At 46.9% G+C, this 22,099-nt stretch overlaps 2 protein-coding genes across 4 annotated transcripts in view; one reads left to right on the top strand and one right to left on the bottom strand.

Moving 5' to 3' along the window:
* Nucleotides 1-17,716, top strand: part of TRIM55 (tripartite motif containing 55) — a 34,351-nt gene extending 16,635 nt beyond the window's left edge. The window contains exons 9-11 of one of the 3 annotated variants that reach the window (XM_015855729.3): nucleotides 1,287-1,562; nucleotides 3,740-3,827; nucleotides 17,335-17,716. In XM_015855729.3, the coding sequence (XP_015711215.2) occupies nucleotides 1,287-1,562; nucleotides 3,740-3,827; nucleotides 17,335-17,345 (375 nt within the window). In that variant the 3' untranslated portion in view covers nucleotides 17,346-17,716. The remainder of the gene's footprint in view (nucleotides 1-1,286; nucleotides 1,563-3,739; nucleotides 3,828-17,334) is intronic. The other 2 variants (XM_015855727.3, XM_015855728.3) reach the window with 2 other exon arrangements.
* Nucleotides 17,717-18,588: 872 nt separating this feature from the next.
* CRH (corticotropin releasing hormone) lies at nucleotides 18,589-20,063 on the bottom strand. The gene is made up of 2 exons (XM_015855730.3): nucleotides 19,749-20,063; nucleotides 18,589-19,546 (listed from the first exon to the last, which is right to left on the bottom strand). The coding sequence occupies exon 2, from the start codon at nucleotides 19,530-19,532 to the stop codon at nucleotides 19,026-19,028; it is 507 nt and encodes a 168-aa protein (XP_015711216.1). The 5' UTR covers nucleotides 19,533-19,546; nucleotides 19,749-20,063; the 3' UTR covers nucleotides 18,589-19,025.
* Nucleotides 20,064-22,099: the final 2,036 nt, after the last annotated feature.

Raw genomic sequence — 22,099 nt, 5'->3', positions numbered from 1 at the left:
AGCTGCTGAATGGTTGAAGGCTGGTCTGATGATATTTGAAGAGGTCGGTGTGAAAACAAGAGCAAGTGATGAATTGTTGACTATAGCAAACTTCCCACATTAAACAAAGGGAAAAAATGCTGTAGATTCATTCTTGCTTTGATTTAAAAGCATACATGAATGTGCACCAGTTGTGTGAAGATGCTCTTAAATCAGTTTTTATTGATTTAACTAGTTTGTCTTCTGAAGATTTGAACTGATATCACTAAACTTGTGTAGCATAACTGATAATGCAAACAAGAAATAGGTGTATGCAAGGCTGCCCACTAATACCAAATCCCTCACTTCTAAGGCTAAAGTGGAGAAGGTATGGAATGCTGCTGTGGCAATTGTAAATTCCATTATGACTTGGTCAGACATGGAGTCTGACATGGCGTGTGGCACTGCAGTGCGCGGGATGTGTATCTCAGCTTTTCCCTTCTGGTGTGAGAAAGGCACAGCAGAAATGCAGAAGTTATAGAACTCTCAGTGAGCCATGAGAGCTTGGTAAAAGCAGAGCAGTACAGCTCCAACAGCTGCTCCTCCTCCCAGCACACTGCAGCTGAGGTTGGCTGTTGTATTGATATGATAGCAGGACTGGTGGGTAAATGTTTCTCTCTGGTGTCTTCATATCCTCTTTATCTCTTTATTATATCATATATATGATATAAGCAGTCACTTATATCAACAGATTTGCTGCCAAATGTCATGCTCCACCCAAAACCCAGCACACCATTCTGAGGCACCTACACCTGCTGTTTGTGGCTAGTGCCAGCCCACGGGGCTCTTATACTGGGTATCTTATGTCTTCAGAATTGGATTGGGTTTTTATCTGAGTATGGGACGAAATGCAGTAATTAATTAAGAACCTGTAATTTTCCAGGCAGCTGTATCCCTGTACTGGACAGTCACTGGACAGTGCATTTGAGACATGGGGCCTCCTCCTCTTGTGCCCATTGTTATCGTTATTATGGAAATGGATTTAAAATAAGGGTCAAACATAGATTAAGGAACCGCTTACCCCTTCCCAGCTAATTTAGCCCTTCTGTTTTAGCTTTTGGTAACTTATATTCTTTGCCATATCTGTGTTATTTGAACGCTGATTGCTTTTGCTTCCTTTGATTGCAATTCTTTGAGACCTTATATTAGGGCAAACGTATTCCTTGCAGAAAGGTATAACAAACAAGGCATACAGAGAAACCTTGGCTACGGCAGGAAGGTAACATGGTGCACTTTGCTTCTTCTTCTTTTTATCTGTCCTGCTTAAGGATGAGGTTGTGACACCAAGTGGTTCTCAACAGACTGCAGAGTCTGACAGTCAAGTGCCACCTGCAGCAGAAACCATCGATCCCTTGTTTTACCCTAGCTGGTATAAGGCTCAGCCACGGCCAGCAAGCAGCCCGAGCTCAGCCCCAGAGAGTGGGCTGGGGAAAGTTTCTCCGGAAAAAAGTGCAAAGAAGGCAGAAGCCCCTGAAGTGGCAGCAGTGGAGGAGAGCGCACCAGGGAGTGGTAAGGAAAGTAATGCCACTGCGGCGACGTCCAAGGTCAGTGCCACCGAGGTCAGCCCAGAGGGTTGTGATGTGCCGCGAGGCGGGAGCGGCAGCTGCTAAGGAAAACCTGACCTAATTTTCTTTTGCATGTTAAGAATAATCAGAGAAATATGGAAACGGCCCAAATGGTCATTTTGGCCAATCCCCTGGATTTGCGGATGACTGGAAGATATGACAGGCTGTTTGTCAGCTGCAGAGCAGCATGCCAGCAGTTGTTTGTGCTTAGCTGCCAGTGGACCTAATCGGAGTGGCTCATGCACATGCTGCCAGAAGGGCCGTGCTGCCTCTGCCCATTGATGCTTGCATGTGTTCGTAGCTGACAAATCCCTTGAACAAGATTATTCGTGCCACCTGTTGGAAACCTGTGTACATCTTGTGTTTACCAGTGGCTAAGCAGCTGTGGCTTGGCTTTGCCTTTTGCAGCTTGGTGGCTGTAAATGGGGTGTACAGCTTTTCCCTGCAAATATGAAGCCACGCAAACACTCAGTGCCTTCTTGTGTGCTTGACTGGCTGTCAGTAGGCCATATGATTTACTGGGTTCAGATCTGTTGTGGGGGTTTTCCTCCATGAGTTCTTGTGACTTGATTAAAGGTGAGCATGATGGTAATATCCAGTTTTGTGCTGGACTACCAGCAGCATGGTGAGATAACAGAGATTAATGTCTTGGGCTATGAGAGGCTATTTCCCTTTAGAGAACAATATTAGAGTGGAGATAACCTGAATTTGAGTATTATTTCTTCTGCATTTGTGTGTAAACTTCTAATGAGTCAAAGGCTCAAAAACCAGAGCTGAGGGGGCTGCATGGTAAGTATTTGCACATCACACCTGCTTATGCTTTAGTGGGATGATCAGCCCCTCAGCAGCATGATAAATCAGACTGTCCCAATTGGCAGAAGTCAGACTCAAGCTCTATGGTTTAACAAAGACATTACCTGCATGTATGTAATGGCAGGAGAGTATGTGTGTGCATGCAGAAAAGCACAAGCAGGCAGTAAATATTTCAGTGCTGTTTCATTAAATGTTGGAGTTGGCCACTCAGCCCTAAGATAATAAACCATCATGTGGTGGGCTAAAAGTTAGAAGGAGGACTGTGTTGGCTGAAAGCTTTATGTGGTGACGCTTGAATTTGGTGGAAGTATTCTCAATGATTTCAATTGTAACAAGAGCAAAAAACTGACCTACAAATTCCAGTAGCTATTTTTCAAAGCCAGGTTTTGATGTGAGAATAAGAGCAAAATAAAAAATAGACATTTAAAATTATCAAATCACAGTGATCATATATTAAGTATATTCCAAATGAGCTGGCAAAAGAAAGTAAATCCACAATTTGCTGCTGTTTCTTCTTATCAGTTCCACAAATGAACAGGATCGCAAACTTCAGCAGAGGCAGGTGAAATCCTTAATGGATAATTACCCAGGGGGTTGTCTGACTCTGGTGTGTTTATGGATTTAGATTTACCAGCAGGAAGTATAGGAGCAGAACTAGTGCTTGGTGTGGTCAGCCTTCTGGAAAAGGGCTGCCATGGCTTTTGGTCACATGCGGCAGCAATGCGGTACCCAGCACCCCTCATGGCCAGGTACAGGGTGTGAAAACAGGCAAGTGGGAAAGATGCCAGTGCCTGTGGCTGTGTGGATTTGTGGGTGCTGCCCCTTGATGTTTTCTAGGATCGTGAGTCACACTGACATTTGGGGAGGAGAATGCTGGGAATAATAGTGTGTGGTTGTGGGAACAGTGGGAGAACTGAGGAGGATATTGTCCCTGGGCTGGATGCAGGGGAAGGAATGGAAAAGCAGAGGGAGCAGAAGGGTGCAGAGTGTGCTGAGGAACAGAAAGACTGGAGTGAGCAGGCTAAGTAGGTATTGGGGTGATGCCATGGCCAGAGTCACAGATCTGAGCTGGATTTGTGTCACAAGCAAAATGGCTACTGTCCCATGTCAGTCGTCATTTTCCAGTGAACATTCACTTTGTTTCCTTCCTGCATGTGAGTTTTGTACAACCAACTCTCAAATGACAGTATTATTTACTTATTTACTGTCCTGGTTGATGTTTCCTATGCCACTGCTTTTACCCCTCTATTCTAATTAAAGAGTGTTAAGGAAAAGCACTTAGTGGTAAAGACAAGTTCGTGTTATGACAACACTGGTGAAGCATTCTTCTTATTTTCTCACAGGAGTTAGCATTCTGCATATCACTTTTGGCATTTCTTATCATACTACATCATCTTTGGAATCTGATTCAGTACATTTGTTCTTTCATGGGTAGGAAATATTTCATTTTACCATTAACTAACAGTTCAAATAGTGTCTCTGGTGATGTTCCTCTATGGTCTTAAAGGAAGTCTTCCCTTTTTTTCCCCATCCAAAAACATCATGCTACCTCATAATTCAAACTGCCTAAAACATTTCTTCCTTGCACCTTCCACATGCCACCCTTCAGCTTACTCCTGCATGGTTGAACATTGCATCTCCCTGGTTAAAAATGGAAAGAGAAATGTACATCCTCAGGTCTGTGGGCTTATATTTCCACTGCTGTTCAGCTGACCAGTAGGATGGAGACCCTGAGATTTGACAGATGTGCAGAGCCAAGCTTATTAAATCTTACAAATGTGGGGAGTAAAACATTAGGAAAGAAAGAAAGCTGAATAATTCTGCTGCTGATACTCACACTGTAAGCAATCAGTCTCCTCCAGGAAGCAGAGCCCAGGCTGTCCCCTTGGAGCACCGCTGTGTGGACCTCATGCCCCAGCCCACACAGCATACCTTGCAATGGAGAACTCCTTTTCAGGTCTTTTTCTACCAAAAGGCATCCAAAATCACCTCTCCCGTGTTCCCAGGCACACAGGAATCCTCACTGGAGGGAAGGGAAGACTTGGGCCTGCACTGATGCATAGCAGCAGGCAACAGCACCACTCAGTCTCACCAGACACACTAGATGGGACTGCTGCCATGCCGCACAGATACCTATGGCTCTGTGTGTGCTTTATGCCTGTGCTTTAATAAGCAATGTCCTGAATAGGGGCTTTTCATGGCAATTAGAGTGATCAGGGACTGTAATTTGTACTGCCAGGTTTTCAGCCAACATGTCAAGGCTGGATGTGGCTCTGGGCAGCCTGGTTTAGTGGTTGGTGACCCTGCCTACAGCAAGGGGGTTGAAACTAGATGATCTTTGAGGTCGTTTTCAATCCACCCCATTCTATGATTCTATGTTTCTATGATTCTATGATTCTGTGTCATAAATAGAGGAGCTGATTCCAAAATGTGAGTTCCAGGGCAGACTATGAATACTTTGGCTCCTCTTCCTTTTTTTTTGCCCCACGTAGATCCAGACTAAGGAGTCCATTATATACTGAAGCACAGCAAAGTGCCAAATTAGGACATGTTTTTGTTTTTTTGTTTTGTTTTCTGTAGGAAAAGGCTTTTTCCCTTAGATTGTAGTAATTAGAGCTGAAATACCTACAATACCAAGGACTAGAAATTCACCTCACAGTGAAGTTGTCCTGAATACAACAAATGTAAACTCAACTATTCAGTAACTTCTCTTCTGGAGTAACTCCTCTCTCATAGACAGTGTCCATGGTTTAGTTTTTCCAGCTCCAAATTCACACCCTCCTTAGGTAAGCTGTGTATTTATATTCCATTTCTGAAGTGATATGGCTGATGTGCAGAGAATTCTGAGTTACCACTCATGCATTCAATCTTATTTACTGTAGATGAAAGACATCTAACACAAAGCAATAGTAGTTACCTTTGAGTGTTCACTCTAATGACAGAGAAATGCAGTTTTGATCTATTATTCAATACAAAAATTATTGTTTTTCCACACTCATTTTCTGTAATTCACTTTAAGCACTGTACAATATAGCAATATGATACGGTGCCTCTGTAAGAAATGTTAGATTTCTATTCATATTTTACATGCAGAGATTCTGACACTGTGGCTGAAGTCCATCTCTCCTAAAAAAATAGGAGGGGAAAAATAATCTATCCTCTATGCTTTATCTGCATAAGTTATGCAGAAAGATGCTGTGTCTGGTGGTAATTTGAATTTGAAAAGCATCGGACACTGTGAATCTCAATTAAATTTACGGAGCATCATTTAAGTTTCATTTATTTGTGTTTGGTTTTGAACATTTGTCATATTATTACAAGAGGACACGGAGCTTATTTGTACTCCTGGGGAATCAGGCATGCAAACAGCATTATGCTCTTTTTTTCCTTTCTCTTTCTTTTTTTAATTCAAACTACCTTTTGAAATTAAAAATAGACCAATGCAGAAAGCTCCATTTGAGACCATTTGAGACCTCTTTCTCTGTGGTCTCTGGTGACGGCTTTATGATTTATTTAATCATGAAATAAAAAGGAGGTGAGGGAGAAAGACATTTTGGTTTCAGACTCTATTTGCATCAAAATGATCTGCTTCCCCACGTGCGGTGAGGTGGCTGTTCAGACAGGTTATGTGTCTTTATCTGTCATGTGGAATATCAGGTCCCTGCCCTTTTCATTTTTGTGTGATAAGCCCCTGAAAGCCAAATAACAAAACTACTGGAAATAAAAATGCTAATAACATTTGATGATGATAATAATAGTAGTAATATAAATCTGCAGGACTGTCATTAAAACAGCGTATACTTTATTTCCAGCAGAATGCTCTGGTAGAGTTTTCCTTGTTTTTCAACAGCAAGAAGCCAGATCCTCACAAATTTCTTTATTTAAGGGCAGTTTGCTGAGAGATAACACTGCTGATGGTTCCCCCAGAGCACAGGAGGGCTTGGGACAAAGGAACAGAGGGTGCAGCCCACAGGCAGTCGGCTTAGTGAGTCTGTGGAGGGGTAGCATGAGGTGATTCAGGGTGAAGGATATAGAAACCTCAGCCTTACGGAGACACTTCCCACTCCAGGGAGCAAAAAGTTAGGGGCATAGTCACCACAGGCTGCTCCTGCAGCTAATGGAGAAAGAGAGGTATTGCCAGTGAGAGGCATCTCGCTAGCAACAGCTGCTGCTCACTTGGCACCCTCTTCACATCCATCAGCTGAGACGGAGGTGACACTGCTCCTAACCCAGGTGCCTCTGCTCAACATCTGACGTTAGGGGGATGTTTTGAAGCAAATCTGAGCCTCTGCAGTGACAGACGGGAGTGAAAGATTGGAAGACGGAGTGGGAACAGATCCACACTCTGCCTTGCCTCTGTGGGGAGTCATGTATTAGGGAGGATGACACAGGCATTAACAAGCAGCCCACTCGGTGCACAGGAGACGCAGATCTTAGAGTCTAAAACAAAAACAAGAAAGCTTATAGAGGGTGTGTGTGACAGGTAACAGAGGGAGGTGAAGCTAGCCTTTACTGAGTCTTAAATTGTATTCTTGTCTTCAGTCTGAGAAGACAGGCTAAGTGGGATAGGGAGAAAAGTGCACATTTTGTGCATTAGACTTAAGAAACTCCTTCAACAGCTTGACTTTTCAGGACTCAGATGTGTGTCTTTGTTTTCATTATATCTGGAGGATGCTACCAGTAGCATGCAGATGTGGAGCTTTAGGCATGTGAAGAGTAGTGCATCTGTTTTATAAACACTCGTGGCACCCAGCTGCTGAACTGGTACACCTGGAGGGGTTAGGGGTCTTCAGTCTCTTGTCAATCTGACTTCCACATATGCATCGAGTCATCCTTAGCAGTATCTTTGGTTTCTAGGAGCCCTCAGTCTCTTCTACAAATGCAAATCCTCAATACAGAGATGTAAGCCCGTCTCTTTTTCCAGATTTAGGCAACCAAACTTGAAAAGCTGGCCCTAAGTTCTGTCCTTCAGTTCACTTGTGCAGACCTCTGATAGCTGGAGAAAGCCTTGCACGGAAGAGCTCTTTCCAGGAATGTGTAATCCTAAAATTGCCTTCACATTCAGAACCACTCTGTCCCTCAGTCTGTAACAGGAATCCCAACATCAGCAGTGGTGGGGCACTGTATGGCAAAACCTTCTTGTGCTGTCACTGAGAGAAGGCAGATCCCCAAATACCTTCATCTGCTCATATTATTTTGATCTGGTTAAAATGTAGAAGGTAATTGATAGAAAAATAAGAAAAAGTTTGTTCTTTTTTCCCTGATCATTTTCTTTTGTAGGCCATATCTCTCGTGCAGGGACATCACATGAACTTGCTAGAGTTTATGAAAACCCTGTATTCTCCCAGGTCTGTGATTGTCTGGCTTATTTCATCTCAGAGAAAGTACTGGACCCCATATTTTGTTGACCAAAACCCCCATCAAGAGAAGTGTCCATCTGTGGCACCAGAGGACTCGGGCACACACATCCAGTTTGAAAGGAAATGCAAGTTAATCATCCACAAACAATATTATAATCTAATTTCCCTTTGCTGCCAGTACAGTACAGAGCTTTAATTCCACTAGGATATAAAATATAATCAGGACTGAGCTGTTTGGGAGGAGAAATACTAATAGAGTGGCCTATGTTAATCTTGTTTTATTAGTTTTAAGATTTTCTATTACTTGCTTGTAACCTTCTGCCATTTGCCAAAATTACCATAGGGACAGTTCTCTCTGTATTCATGTATTGTAGCTCTCTTTGCCCTGCTGCTGAACGCTTCAATTTCAGCAGGTAATCCTTCATATATTTTTTTTCCAGAGACAGCTTCAAATCACATGTCAGAGGGTCAGTATTTAGCTAAGTTTTAGCCAACTGGCTGTCATGTCAGTATGAAGATGATACAGACAAAATAAGACAGTTTGAAATCAAAATACACACTGTTCATTGCTCACATGCCTCTGTTTCTCCTTCACTCTATAAAAGATACAGGTACGTATTTTAGTGGAGTGCTGCTCTGGGATGACTGCACAAATGCCGGTGATACACAAATAATTGTTTCATTTCTACAAACTCAGTCTTGCTTATCTGCTCAGGTAAGCAAGCTGAAAAGCCTTTAAAGCCAACAGCTCTCAGAGAGGGGATGGCTTGCTTGAGAGGCTGGATTTTGAAGGAACAATACTTGCCCAACACAGCCATCCCACAGCGTATCATAGAGCAGGATGAGGAGCGGGTGTCAGCAGCAGAGACTGCTCCAAGGATAATATGCCCCCTTGAACAATTGTACTGAACTTTATTGAAAGGTCTGGAGATACAGAGAACAAAATTCAACTTTACCACCTATCTCCGGATATGCTCAAGGCTTTTCTTTCCTCAAGAAAAAACCTGGATGGTTTTCTACCATGCCTGTAAACTTAAAATATCTGCTAGATTTGACTGAATGGAAAATGGGTCATCTATCCTCAGTGAAGCTGAGCCTTTTGCAGAAGACCCATGAACCAGTTAGCCTACAGGTCCCAGCTGAATTCTGTTTGAAGCTTCATCTGAAGCGCATCTTAAATTTCACTTTGAGAAAAAAGTTTTCAGCCTGTGCTGAAATAGAGGGCAGACCCTAAATGCAAAAACATCCATTAACATTCCAAAAAAATTCCACCTCTGCTTCTCCATAACTTGAAATACCGAGATGGGACTCAGGTATAACTCTCAGATCTGAGGCCACTCAGTCTGTTGTTTAGTTGGTGGCAAATTCTGCCTGTACATTTCCATTCTGCATCTTGATTTTGTGCTTAAGGTGAGGTGTTGGTTTTGTTTTCCTTTTGTTTAGTGAACACACACAGAGAAAATCAGGAAAGTCTTGATTGCTCCTCTTTTAACACCTCTTTCCCTCACTTCTGAGAATTATCTGAGTGATTCAGAGGCAGCAGTGATGAGTCGTGAGGGCAATGCATTAAAGCCAGCTTTCAGACAACAGTTTCTCATAATTAATATGAGTGGCAAATATTTCACCTGAAGTTTTACCTTGAAGAGTCTGGCCTGCAATTTGTCTGGTGAGTCATAGGTACCATCTGATTTATGTATATTTCATTTTTCACTCCATTACTAGCAATAGGATTCAACAATGACAGCATGGACGAAGTTATTTCTCCTGTTGAAATTAATACAAAGCTAAGCTCACCTCGACTTTGTCTTTCAGCAACTAGCTCATTTAAATACTGAATTCTTCCTCCATTAAGCCTCTTCCCCAAAGCATTGCTCACTCCGTTCATTGTTGAGACGTTTTGAAAAGAAAATAGAATGTGAACAAAAGGTATTTCTTAATCATGGATGAGCTGTTGCAGTTTTACATCGTATTATGGAAGATTTATGTCACAACAACACAAGCCATCTCTTTGTACAATGTTTGGTTAGTTGTCATCCGGTTACCCTGAGACACTTCAGAATTTCATTGCAGCTGTGAACTGAGCCACTTAAAGCAGTGGCTGTTGTGTCTGAACCCTTGGAGATGGACCAGTATTTAAATAGCAACCTATCCAACTAGCCGTATTGAAAGTCCCACTAGCAGTAATTAGTAGTTAATTAGGGCTGGGCCCTTGTGTTTGAATATCCTGCCCTGCTACTTCCAGGCTTATCTGGCTGCAGGACAGGGAGGGACTGAAGCATTTGATGTGGAGGTGCAGGTTGGATGGCTGTGTGTGCATTCAGAGACAGAAAAAAGGAGAGGGTCATATCACACACAGCACTGATTCAGTCTTAGATCCCTTTTCAGTTGGTTTATACTCCTGACACCTTTACAGGAATCTTCAGGTTGTTAGGTAACAGGCCAGTGACTAATTCAGACAACCTGCTATCCCAGATTTCCATCCAATGGAGGTAGATTGGTGCCGTGATATCCAAACCATGCTCCAGATGTCCCACATAGATGTAACACCCACTTCTCCTTTCACTGAACCGAGGGTGAGGATCTCACAGCCCTGGAGAATAAGTGATCTGAATTTCTTATTGTTCTACTGCATTTAGAGAGCACCCTATAAAATCTGCCTGAGCCTATCTCAGCTACCAAAGGTGGTGACTGATACATCACTTCAAGCACTCCTGACTCAGCACTTCTGCACACAGAAGTGGCTATTCTTCATGATGACACACTTGCTGTTTGACTTACTCTATTACAAAATGCCTTATTGAGGAAAGGTGGCTCTTGTTTCTTCCATCTGTAATGGGAACATTTTCAGTGTCTGGCACCAGATTTACTTTTTCTGATGCACTCGTTTTTACATTTGCATGCAATTTTATAACTTCATCTAAATAAATAGACTTTTTTTTTTTTAATGGAATTGGTGCTCAGATGCAGGTCATTTTGAAGCTTGGTGCTGGTGACAGTTGTCTGTGGTGTGTACTCTACACCACTAATAACTGGGTCAGTAACTGAGATAGAATCTGCTGTGCCATAAACTTTCCATGTCTGTTGCACAGTGGCATCAGAGAGTGGCAACCTCTTGCTTCAGTGGATGGTCTGGCTTTTCTTCTCACATATCCATCAGTGTCATTCTCTCAGAGAATGTGTGCTGTGTCCACAGCTCACATATGCCACCACAACACACTTACAACAACCCATCTAAGTCCAATGCTCACGATGCGAGCATAAGCAGTGCTTAAATCTCCGGAGCCTGGTATGTGTCCACACCTCGCTGCTATTCTGGATCTGTTATCTGATCCAGTGAATGGAACTCTGGAGTGAGTCACTGTCTGAACTGGCACCGTGTCTCATCCATTGGCTTTACAAAAATACCATTTGCAGAGGAAGAAAAAGTTTTAAGTTATAGCACTCTGTGTTACAAAGGAAAGACGATATAGTAGAAACAAATGGGACGTTAAACTGTTGCTAGATTTGCTGCTTCCCTCTGAAAGTTAAGAGTGAAATTTCTCTAACATGGTGTAGATGGATTACTATCATAGAGCAGCTCTTGGAAGATCTTTAGTTCACATTTGATTTGTTGATCTGAAGTCATATCTACTTACCTAATGACGAAGAATTAGGAGGAAGAGGGGAGAGGTGGTAGCCACAAGCAGCTTTCTGGCACTGATGGCCACTTATTCCTGAAGCCCCTTAGGTTGGTTCTTCCTTTGCTAGACTTGTTCAGCAGGACTGGAAATGCAGTAGAAAATAGAAATGATAGATGGTTCATTGATCAGGAGATCCTCAAGGACTTCATTGTCAGAGGAGCAAAGAACTATGGGTGGATAAATCCAGAAAATGCACTTCTGATCATGCAGCCTTAATGTTCACATTTGTAAGACTCCTCCCCTCTTGAGTTGCCCTAATTTTCCTAGATACTTCTGCAGCAATGGGTGAAATATAAGAAATGTGTCTTATTTGGTTTTTCTTTTCTTTTTGAGTCATGAGAAAAATTTCTTATATAGAGAGTGAATTTGCTTGTCCCAAGTGCCAGCTAGAAGACAAGCAGCCTCTTATTCATTCTCTAAAACTGCTTCCAGCACTGGTTCAAGAGTCTGGAACGTGGTGTCATATGAGAGATGTGCATATCCTACACCAAGATAAGCTAACTAGTCTGTTTCCCTCTGAACCACATCTAGTTTCTTTACGGTCATTATGCAGGAGACCTTGTGACAGGCAATAGCAACACAATGTTAATTGCAATATAATGAAAATCTATTAAAGTAAGGCATTTGCCTTACTTTACTTTCACCCAATAGACTTTTAGCATTCATTGCCAACCACTATTATGAAAGTGACATAGCTAGTAGTGTGATTGATGGAGTTTGTCTGCGCTTATTATTTGGTCTGCCACCATGTGTGTTTTTGTGACAGGTAATCGTAGCAATTATTGCACAGAATATTCCATTGGTTCCCACTAATAAAAAGATCCATACAGAAGAAACCACTTCTTAGCTTGAAAGAGAATTGTTGTGATAAGTGTGACAGCTGCCAGGTGTTTTGCTGAAAGAGCTAGACTGCATAAAAATATGAAAACAAAATGCTTGAACTAAAGTTTAAACTATTTAAAAATAACCTGTTGTGCTCCCTTTGTTTCCGCTGCCTGGAAGTGTTGAGTGCCAGAAGTGTAACACTTGACATTTGAGGCAGACAAACATAGCCTACAGATTCTGTGATGGCTTTGCGACCAGCTAGGATTTTTTAATCATGCCTGTTCTTGTCAACATTGGAGGTTGCTTCTAAACAAGCAAGCAAAAACAAGGGAATTAACTTTAATTTCTCGCTCTTTTTCTGAGGTTAGAGGCTCCATAGAAGCAAAAATTCTTGTAGTTTCACTGTTTTTCTCCCCAAGACCCACATTTTCTTACAAATTCACGCCCTTGCTATCATGCTGGGTCAAAATTAGGTAGCAAAGGCATTGCATAGCTCTCATGCCTCTCAGGGTGCAGGTTGATTTTTTTCTGGCAACAAAGGTAGTTTAGGAGTTTCTTGCCAAGTGGCCCTGCTTCTTATTCCTGCCTGGATGCCACCACTTGCATGGCAACTGTGCTGATGCAGCTGTTTTGGTGTGTTTTTTTGGGGCTGTGTTGGAACCAAATCAAATGGTCTGGGTTAAAAATATCACTCTTCACCTCAAAAACAACAAAAAAAATTGATGTCATTCCAGTGACATTCCCATTCTTAGCACAGCCCTGCAAACAGCTGCAGTGGTGCAAATGGACAGTGAGCCATGGAGGGAAAGCAGGAAGAGATGGATGGGGAGCCAAGGGGTACGACCTTCTGTAGTTAGTGCTGCTGCTCCAGCAAATATTCATATAGCTGTTCAAGATGACTATTTGTAACCAACTAGTGTATCCACCTACATAGCTATAAGAATAAATCAGAAATATCACCCTTGCAAAGCCTTCAATAGATACAAAACAAAGGACCATATTGGTTCAAAAATATGAGAAGGTCATTTTTGCTTTGCAGAATTGCCTTTGCTATTCTCCCATGACCAGCATAAAGCCAGCAGTCATTTTTTGTTTCCTTACTAATTACACAGAATCCTGATCATTTAGCCATGTTCAAACTACATGAAATGTAACTGTGGGTGATCTACAGCCCTGGAGGAGGAAACAGCTATTTCAGCCTTCATTTCTCTCACATCTCCCTGCAAGATGATGTGACACAACCTCCAAGAGGCCCATTATAAAATTGGTTTCTACACTTCATACCTTATCAGAAGTCATCAAAAATAAGTTAAAAAAAAATGTTAAAATAAAAATAAAACTGAAAAAGACTATGAATACCCTTCACCTTCCCTCCCCGCTTCCTATATATAGGAGTTGTTGATCTTGTAGAAAGTGATGGTGCCATCAAATTTTGCAGTTCCTTTCTTAAGAGTTTTCTGATATACTGAGGTTAATTATTACACCTTTCCTGTGTAATTATTTAAAAGTTAGATCTCATCTAATCTGGTCACCAAAAGCATCTCTAGAGCCAGGAGAGAGAAAGAGGCACCTTCAGAGGGCAATCCTCTGAAGACACCTCATTTAGGATGGGGCAAATCACCCTCCAGTAGTTCCTTTGTCTCATCACTGCCATTGAGGGAAGGAATATGGTTTACCTGACTGAGTATCCCACTGTTGGATGGCTAGAGTTCGCTACAGGATAAACACAATAAATGAAAGGTTATGCAAAGCCAGCCCACTCACCTTCCTTCCTTCCATGTCCTTTGCTAGAACCCTACAAAGATTTAGCTTGTGTTTGCGCTTAAGGAAGCAAATGCTGAAAGGTGCTGAATAACAACAAGTTTGATACGACTCATCTGTTAAACCCTGAGATCTTGTGCTGTTTGCTCGGGCACATCCCGGCCTGCTGGCTCCTGAGGGGTGCTGAGTGGATTTTCAGTGGGAGTTGTGGTTGCTCAGCACCTCCACAGAGCTGGCACATAAACTCCTGCCTGGACTTCTCTGATGGGAAAAGCAGACCAGCCATCAGTCATGCAGGGTGTGCTTCCCTCTGCACCATGAGCTGGCCTGGTAAAAATTCCTGGTGCTCATTAAAAGCATCATCTGATGTCACTCAACACCACGGGGGAAAATATAAATCAAGGAGTAAGTATTCAGCACTCTCAGCATTGGCCTAATGTGATTCATGTAATCTGAGGGAAAGACTTCAGTTATTCCTTTTTACTGTTAGAGGCCCAAATCCAGGGCTGGGATTTGTTATTCTAGGTAGCGTGGAAAGCAAATGCTGCCCACAAGTTCTTCATAACCTCAGATCAAACACCAGTAGCAGCTTCACAGCAGTTACCTCACAGCATTGGGCACACATTACCAAGCATTGAGCCCGAAGACCCAGGAAGGCGAGTGGGCAGGGCTGGGTCCTGTGTGACTCAGCACACAAACAACACCAAAGTGTCACAGGTGTGAAAACACAAACCTAAAAGCCAGGGAATGGCCCCGCTGCCAGCTCCATACTGGCCTCACACCTGACCAGGCCTGCTGTTGAGCTGTTGCTCTTGGAAGGGCAGATGGAGGTGTTGCAGGCTGGCAGCCTGCTGAGCCTATTGAGGTGCAGGGAGAAGGCGTTCTCCAGCCAACCAGACCCTATGGGAACATGCTGGGTTCTGGCAGTGTTGTGCTGACACAGGGAGATGCCATCTCCATAGAATATGAAGGAGTTAACGCATGATGAAACATGGCCTTGTCAGTGGTGTAGACAAAGATTGTTTTGTTTGAAATGCAGCACCAGCAATGCTGGTTAGCGAGGTAATGCGGTCACCTTTCCCATCCAAGGCGTTATCTCTTCTAATATGCATGGTGCCACGAAACAGCCTACCTAACATTAAGCCTATAGATTGTTCTTTGCTTTGACGTTGAGCTTAGTTTGGTGGGTATTTCTGGATAATGGCTTGACAGAATAGCAAGTGGAGGTGATAAGGAAAGCCTGTCCTGCACAAGAGGACAAATGCTAACATACCAGGATGGCTTCAAATTTAACAAGGTTTTTAAAAAGTCTACAATTGCAGAAGATGACTTCTTAGACCCCTGCCAGCCCTACTACTTCATGAGGTGAAGGCAGTGAGGGGTTTGCCCCATGGCTGCTGACATACACTGCTGAGGCTCTGTGTGTACAACTGCCCAAGCAGTTTCAAAACCACTTTTAGCCAGTCCAGGCGCTCCAGCTGTCCTTCCAAAAATAAAAGGCAAAATTTTCAACACCACAGAGGACTAATAAACCACCCACGCTCCTGCATCTGCTGAGATGTAGGGAGCACAGAATCCCTTACACCTCTGAAAGTCTTGCCATGTATTCATTTCTGATATCTGACTCTATAATCTGGGCTGGAACGCTTCAGCTGACAGGTTTGTACTCGGCACTTCCCAGTCTGAGAGTCACATCGCTGTGGTCGGCACTCAGTCAGCTCTGGCCTTTCCAGCTGAGCATTGGCCCCACCAGCCCCACTCTGTGCAAAGCTTTGGCACAAGCCTGGGAAAACCCTTCTCATGGCAGTGCTAAACTCATTTCTGAGCACCATGTGTTGCTGTGAGTAGGAGAGTTGTCTTGCTTTGCAGATAGAAATGTAAGCCAAAGATGAGTGTGTATTTCAGTTATTAAAGCAAATTCTCTGATAGTATTTCACTGGAACAAATAGGGCGATGCCAGCCTAGAGCACCTGAGAATCCAGGTCTAAAATGGGAACTTGGAAATCTAATGAGACACACATGAAGAAATAGGGAGCTGCGTGTTCATCCCTCCATTCTGCTTTGTCTATTGGTGTCACGGCACTCGAGCAGGGAAGTAACTGAATGAAGCCCAGCAGCCCACTGACATGTAACACACCATCCCCTCACCAATTCCTGGGGCACACTTTAACATGAAGTACTTACAGAAATCCTAAGCCAAACCATCATTCCATGCTTCAGCTCCTTGTAAGCATCCCTGCTTCCCTGTTTGTTCCTGGATATGTATGTTAGCATCGCTGCTTTGGTAACTTTTCCATTTTAGGATGGTATTATAGATAATGTGTTAAAGGACACAACTCTGCCATTCCAACCCCTCTGAGTGATATCAAGCAGTTCTCAGAGATCAGCCTGAATATCCCAGAGAAGGGAGAAACCCTGCACAGAGATTTGGGCAGTACTATTTGAATTTTAAGGATGCGCAATAATGTGCATCCACAGAAAGAGAGCTAAAAAATGCTGTGTATTCTGTGTTAAATTATGGTTTTGATGACGACAGAAGGCATCCCTTAGCTGCCAAGTCATCCATTTTTGTTTGTTTTACCTTTAATAGGATTTCTGGTTGTGTTCACAAAGCCGGTGTTCATTCTCAGCTAAAGGAACCTGAACATGTTGACAGTGGTAGAAATGTTTCTGTATATTATATTGGCCTGTTAAAGACCCACGTACCTTTAAAAATCAATGACAATTCCTGTGGTCAGCAGGCACAGTGCATCATGTCCAGATTCCTTTTTCTTTTGTTTGTGAGTTGTTGTTTTTTGCACGAGTGTAAGCTACTTGGGCAACTAACAAGCAGGATTTGTTCTGAGATGGTAGAACGGGTTGTAGAACCAGAAACTGACATTTTCTATTCTTGGTCTGAGTGAAATTAAAGCCAATTTAATATTAAAAGACTTTAAAGAGAAACAAAAACCGAAGCAGACTGGAGGCAGATTTCTGAACACTGATAGTGCCGAGTGCCAGTGCTCTGTGGTGATTTCTGACTTAGCTCCGGGGCTCACTGGGACACGGGCAGTTGTCACCTTCATGCAGTGATATCCCAGAGGCCCAAACCTGGATGCAGCCCCTTGTACGGGCTCTGCTTACATGATGTGGTCCTTTGCAACTGCCCACGGCATGATCTCCTCTGACTTGTCAGCCTGCCCTCCCCAGATTTCCATGCTCCCCTCCTTTCTCCCCTTTCCCACTCCACTCTGCCTTCCTGTGTGGCGTGAAATCAAGCGGTTTTTAATGCAGTTCCTCTCACACACCTACCAACCTCTCCTTCCTTTGCAGGCTGCTTCTGAGCCATCCCCTGCAGGGCAAGCGGAGGCCGCTGCCGGGAGCAGCGAGCAGAGCACCGAGCCCACCCGACACATCTTCTCCTTCTCCTGGCTGAACTCCCTGACCGAGTGAGGACCTGGAGGGGCCACCTGGGGCCAGCACAGGAGCGGCCCAGGAGGGGACACCTGAGCAGGTCATGCTCCTAGGAGCCCACTGACCTCCATCCACATCATACCCAGCCCTGGAAGCAGCGGTGTCCTGGAAGGGATGGGAGCGTGGGGACAAATGGCTCTATTGTCTCTATTCTCTATTTCTCTATGTAGTCAGAGTGTTTTCCAGTAATTTCTTGTTTCCAAGGGAAAAATGGCATCGCTACCGATGCAGGACAAGTACACTTCACTTTTGTCATTCGTCTGCTTTTGGCATGGCCCCTGTGTGAGTGTAGCCGTGTCCTTGTGTGAGTGCAGCTGCTCCCTGATGCCGCCGGCAGACACGCTTCTGCAATGCTCCCCAGCAGCACCCTGTGCCCAGCCCAGCAGCACTGGGGACACCCCCGTGGCACCCCCAAGGGAGGGGTGATGTTTGTCACCCTCCTACTGTCACCCGCGGTCCCCATGGCATCCCATACTGGGGGAAGGAGATGGAAACCGGCCCTTCTTCCTTCTTGCCTTTGCATCTACTTTCCCGAAGGGAAAACCTGGATATGGGGGTGGGGGGGGGACGGCAGGAGGGGTGGGGACAGACAAACCCCATCATCACGGGGCAGATGTTGGGGTTACGGCAGAAGTTGAACCGTTGAGGTGATTCTTCTGACAAAATTCCTGTCTTAGAAGGAGCGCTCCTAACGCACTGAAGGTGACAGAATGCTCGAGGGAGACGGGGTTTCCTTCAGAGAGCTCGGTGCCGGAGCCCAGCCCTGAGCTGGGGCCGAGCGCGGAGCTGCTGAGGTCTGCGGGGACGGGGCTCAGCCCCGATCGGTGCTTATTGCCTCCAGAAAACGCTCCTGCGGGGGAACTTTCGGGGGAAGGGCTGAGGGTTGCGCAGAGCTTTGGGGCTGACAGAGAGCGGAGAGCTGCCCGCTCCCGTCCGTCCAGGACGAGAATCTGCTGCGGGGTGCTGGTCCCGGTAGCGTACCGGCCACCCGTGGGGGGCGGAGGGGGCCGGCAGCCCGCAGCGAGCGGCGGAGAGGAGCGCAGAGCTGCACCACCCCCGGTCGGGGCGGGCGGCCCACGGTGTCAGCAGGCAAGAAAGCGTGTCCAGCCATCGTTCCTTTGCAGCTTTTATTAAAAATATAAATATTAAACATTCTCTTACACAACAAAATCGACCGAGCGCTGAAAAGATGTTTTATTGTGAAAATGTCGTACAGGGTAAAAGTGGACTCGAAGTAGCGGACAGAGGTTCCCCTCCCTCCTCCCACCCCGGCACGGAGCTCCCCGTGCTCCCCGCCGCCCCCGGCCGTCCCTGCGGAGCCCTCTCGCTATGGGAAATGGAGAAATAAATAAGGGTCGGGGTGGGGGGGCCGGCGGCACCGCGCGTCCGCGCATGCTGAGGGGGGGCGGCGGCTCGGAGCGCGCCCTTCGGGGTTCGAAGCTCTATAAAAATAAAGAGATGACATCAGAGCAGCACTATGGTACGTCGGGCGGTGTGATGGCTCTGGTGCTGACCGCGGGGTCCCTTTGGCACGGCGCGGGGGGGCCGCCTCATTTCCCGATGATTTCCATCAGTTTCCTGTTGCTGTGGGCTTGCTGCGCCAGCTGCTCGGCTCGGGCCATCTCCAGCACCTCCCGCAGCAGGTGGAAAGTCAGGTCCAGGGAGATGGGCGGCTCCTCGGAGCGCTTCTCCCTTTCCACCGCCTCCCCCGCTCCTTCGTCCCCTTCGGGGCTCCCCGACCGCTGCAGCTGCGCCGCGGCCGCCCGCAACAACTCGGCGGAGGCTTCGGGCCGGAGGTGGCCGCCGGAGGAGGCGGAGAAAAGGCCGGCGGGGCGCTTGGTGAGGTGGCCCAGGCGTAGGAAGTACTCCTCTCCCATGCGGAGCAGGACGGGCAGAGTTTGCTGCTGCTGCTGCTGCTGCTGCTGCTGCGGGAAGAAATCGGGCTGCTGCAGAGCCCCGCGGGCGGCTCCCGGGCTCTTGCTGAGCGCTCGGCACTCGTGGCAGGGCAGCAGGGCGAGCAGCAGGATCCCCGCGCACACCAGCGGCTGGAGCTTCATGGTCGGGGCCAGACCTGCAGCGGGGCGAACGGGTGGGGGACACGCGCGGGTCACATGCGGCCGCAGTCGGGCGGGGGGCACGCAGCGCGGCCGCTGTCCCGGTGCTGAAACGCGGCCCCGGCGCCCCCCGAGCCCCTCCGCTCCTCTCCGCCCCCGCCCGCCGCCGCCCGGCCCGCCCGGCCCCCGCCGTCGGGGCGAGCGCGGCCCCGCTCCTACCTGGGGCGGCGGCGGCGGCAGGCGGCGGGGCTCGGCGGTGCCCGGCGGTGCCCGGCTGTGCCCGGCTGTGCCCGGCGGTGCCCGGCGTCCTTCCTCTGGCTCTGCCTCGGAGCCTCCTCCCGGCGAACTTGTGATCAGATTTGGTCCTAATCAGAGCCGGGGCGAGGGATTTTTATAGCTTAGACCCTCTCCTGGAATCACGCAGAACTTGCCTAATAAGCTGACGCTCTCCTGACAGCCCGATTGCGTGCCCCGATCCACTGCTGAATAAATCATGGGGGCCCGTCGGAGCGGCGATGGGCCGAGTTTCGCTATCGCAACCCCAAATCTCACGTCCAATTATATCAACAGATATTTATCGCCTCTGCGGTGACGTCAGCGGGGCCGGGGGCCGGGGAGCCGCGGGCCCCCCCTCCTCCCCATTGACAAAAACACTTGAATGAGATCTCCTAGCGGGCGCGTACGCGGAGAGGTCACTCCGGGAAACTTTCCACTCTCGGGACGGCTCCCTCCGCCCGATCCTTCGCTCTCTCCACCGCCGTCTCCGGGCCCCACCGACGGGGCGCAATGGCACGGGGCGGGGAAGGCGCGGGGCTCGGGACGCTCCGCGGGGCGATGGGCGCGGGCATCCCCCGCCGTTCCCTGGACGGCTTCCTACTCCCAGCTCCGGGCGCTGCTCCTCTTCCCTCGGCTGTCCCCGGCCGCCGCTGCCCGCGATCCTCCCCAGCTCCGCACCCTCGGGGCGATGCGCTTCCCCGCCTGCTCCCCTCACGGAAGGCCCTACCTCCGGGGGGGTCTCCAATCAGCAGGTCCCTCTGAGGTCCCTTTGGGGCGCTCCCCCGTCAGCATGGTGCCTGCAAACGGCCCCCCCTTCCCCCTCCTCCAGCCGGGCTGCTCGGCATCTCCCCAGGAGGGAGCACCGTTCAGCGCGGTGACTTCTGCCCAACTCCCATCCCGTGCGCAATCTGCCTCCTTCAGGTTGCACATCCCGACAGCTTTGCGTCTCAGTACTGTTTTCCCACCGCCTCACTCGCGACGTTCATCTCATCCCTCTCTTTAAACCGAGAAATTGCACTGAAATCCCCCCCGGCTTTGACCTGCCCCAATCGTGGGCGCTCGGGGTCACACACTTGTGTGTGTCCCACTGCAGCAAGGAGATGAGCACAGCACGGAAGGTGTTTGCACATTATGGATGCCGAACCGGTGGCAAACCTCAAATCCATTTCCTTAATGAAATAACGAAGTTCAAAGCACTGAACGCATGAGGTTGGCTGCAGCCCAGCTCTGAGCATCCCCTGAGGGACGCTGCACACTCGGTCTGCTGTCACACCTACCTCCGGCCTCAGACGTTGCTGAAGTGCCAAAGAATCAGATCTTGCGCATCATAAGCAAACAAATGGAAAAACAGGTTGTAATGCCGGGGATTTGTCTCAGCATTACCTCCGTTAGCTCAGGCATTCGTGAACCGAAATGCGTCTTACAACAAAACAGAGCAGGATATCTCGAGGAGCTCATCTCAGCAGAAGCTATTTGTATGCTTTTAAAGCATGTCAGCGCCGCTTCCTGCGAGAACAACAAGAGGTTCAAAGAAGCAGGAGCTAAGTTCAGTCAGGTGATGGAAAATGCAACAGGCACTCACTAAAACTGAACCCTCTGGACGTGCTCAGGGGGGTTATCACACACAGTGTCTCCATTTTTAAGTTTAATATGCCCTTAAAGGACACAAAACCTCTTCAGATACTGAGGCCATAAACTTGAAGGAGACATACTGATCCAAATACATACTTCTTAGTACTGTGGGTGCGATCTGATTAAGATACAGAGCTGCGTCTCTCCTAAAGATTGATGCCAGTTAGAATCGGCTCTGATTATTTTATGTTTCTCATTACTTACAGTTACGTTCAGGTCCTTTTGGGCAGTTTTGTCCCTTGAAGTGGCAGCAAATAGAGCAAAGGAGTGGGCTCAGATGTCTCCTGCAGTTGTCACACCACCAATGCAACAATGCCAGGTCCTTCCCACCTGAGCCCCAAGCAGGGCCCGTGTTTTCTCATGAGCTCATCATTCTGTCTGGTCCCAGTCACACTTTCCCACGTTCTCTACATAGTCCCAGAGCAATCTGCTGGTAGGCTCACAACAGTGTGGGGTGGGCTGCAGGGTACTGGAGTGCATTGTTAACCAGGCTCATAGAATCTCACAGGTATGTGAAATAAAAAGTGCTTCCCTCAGTACTTCAGATGCAGAACTGACTCCCTCCGAGCACTGGACTCCTTTTTCCAATGAGGAACCATTTCCCAGGTGAATGCTCCTAGGGTGTCGGGCTCTGGAGCAGGTTCCTCAGGGCAGTGGCCATG

Source organism: Coturnix japonica, chromosome 2 (assembly GCF_054131305.1).
Source record: "Coturnix japonica strain WE chromosome 2, WE-NBRP24, whole genome shotgun sequence".
In the NCBI taxonomy this organism is placed as follows: domain Eukaryota; kingdom Metazoa; phylum Chordata; class Aves; order Galliformes; family Phasianidae; genus Coturnix; species Coturnix japonica.
The sequence above is the reverse complement of the archived record's forward strand: the minus strand, read 5'-3'. Positions and strand labels throughout refer to the sequence as shown.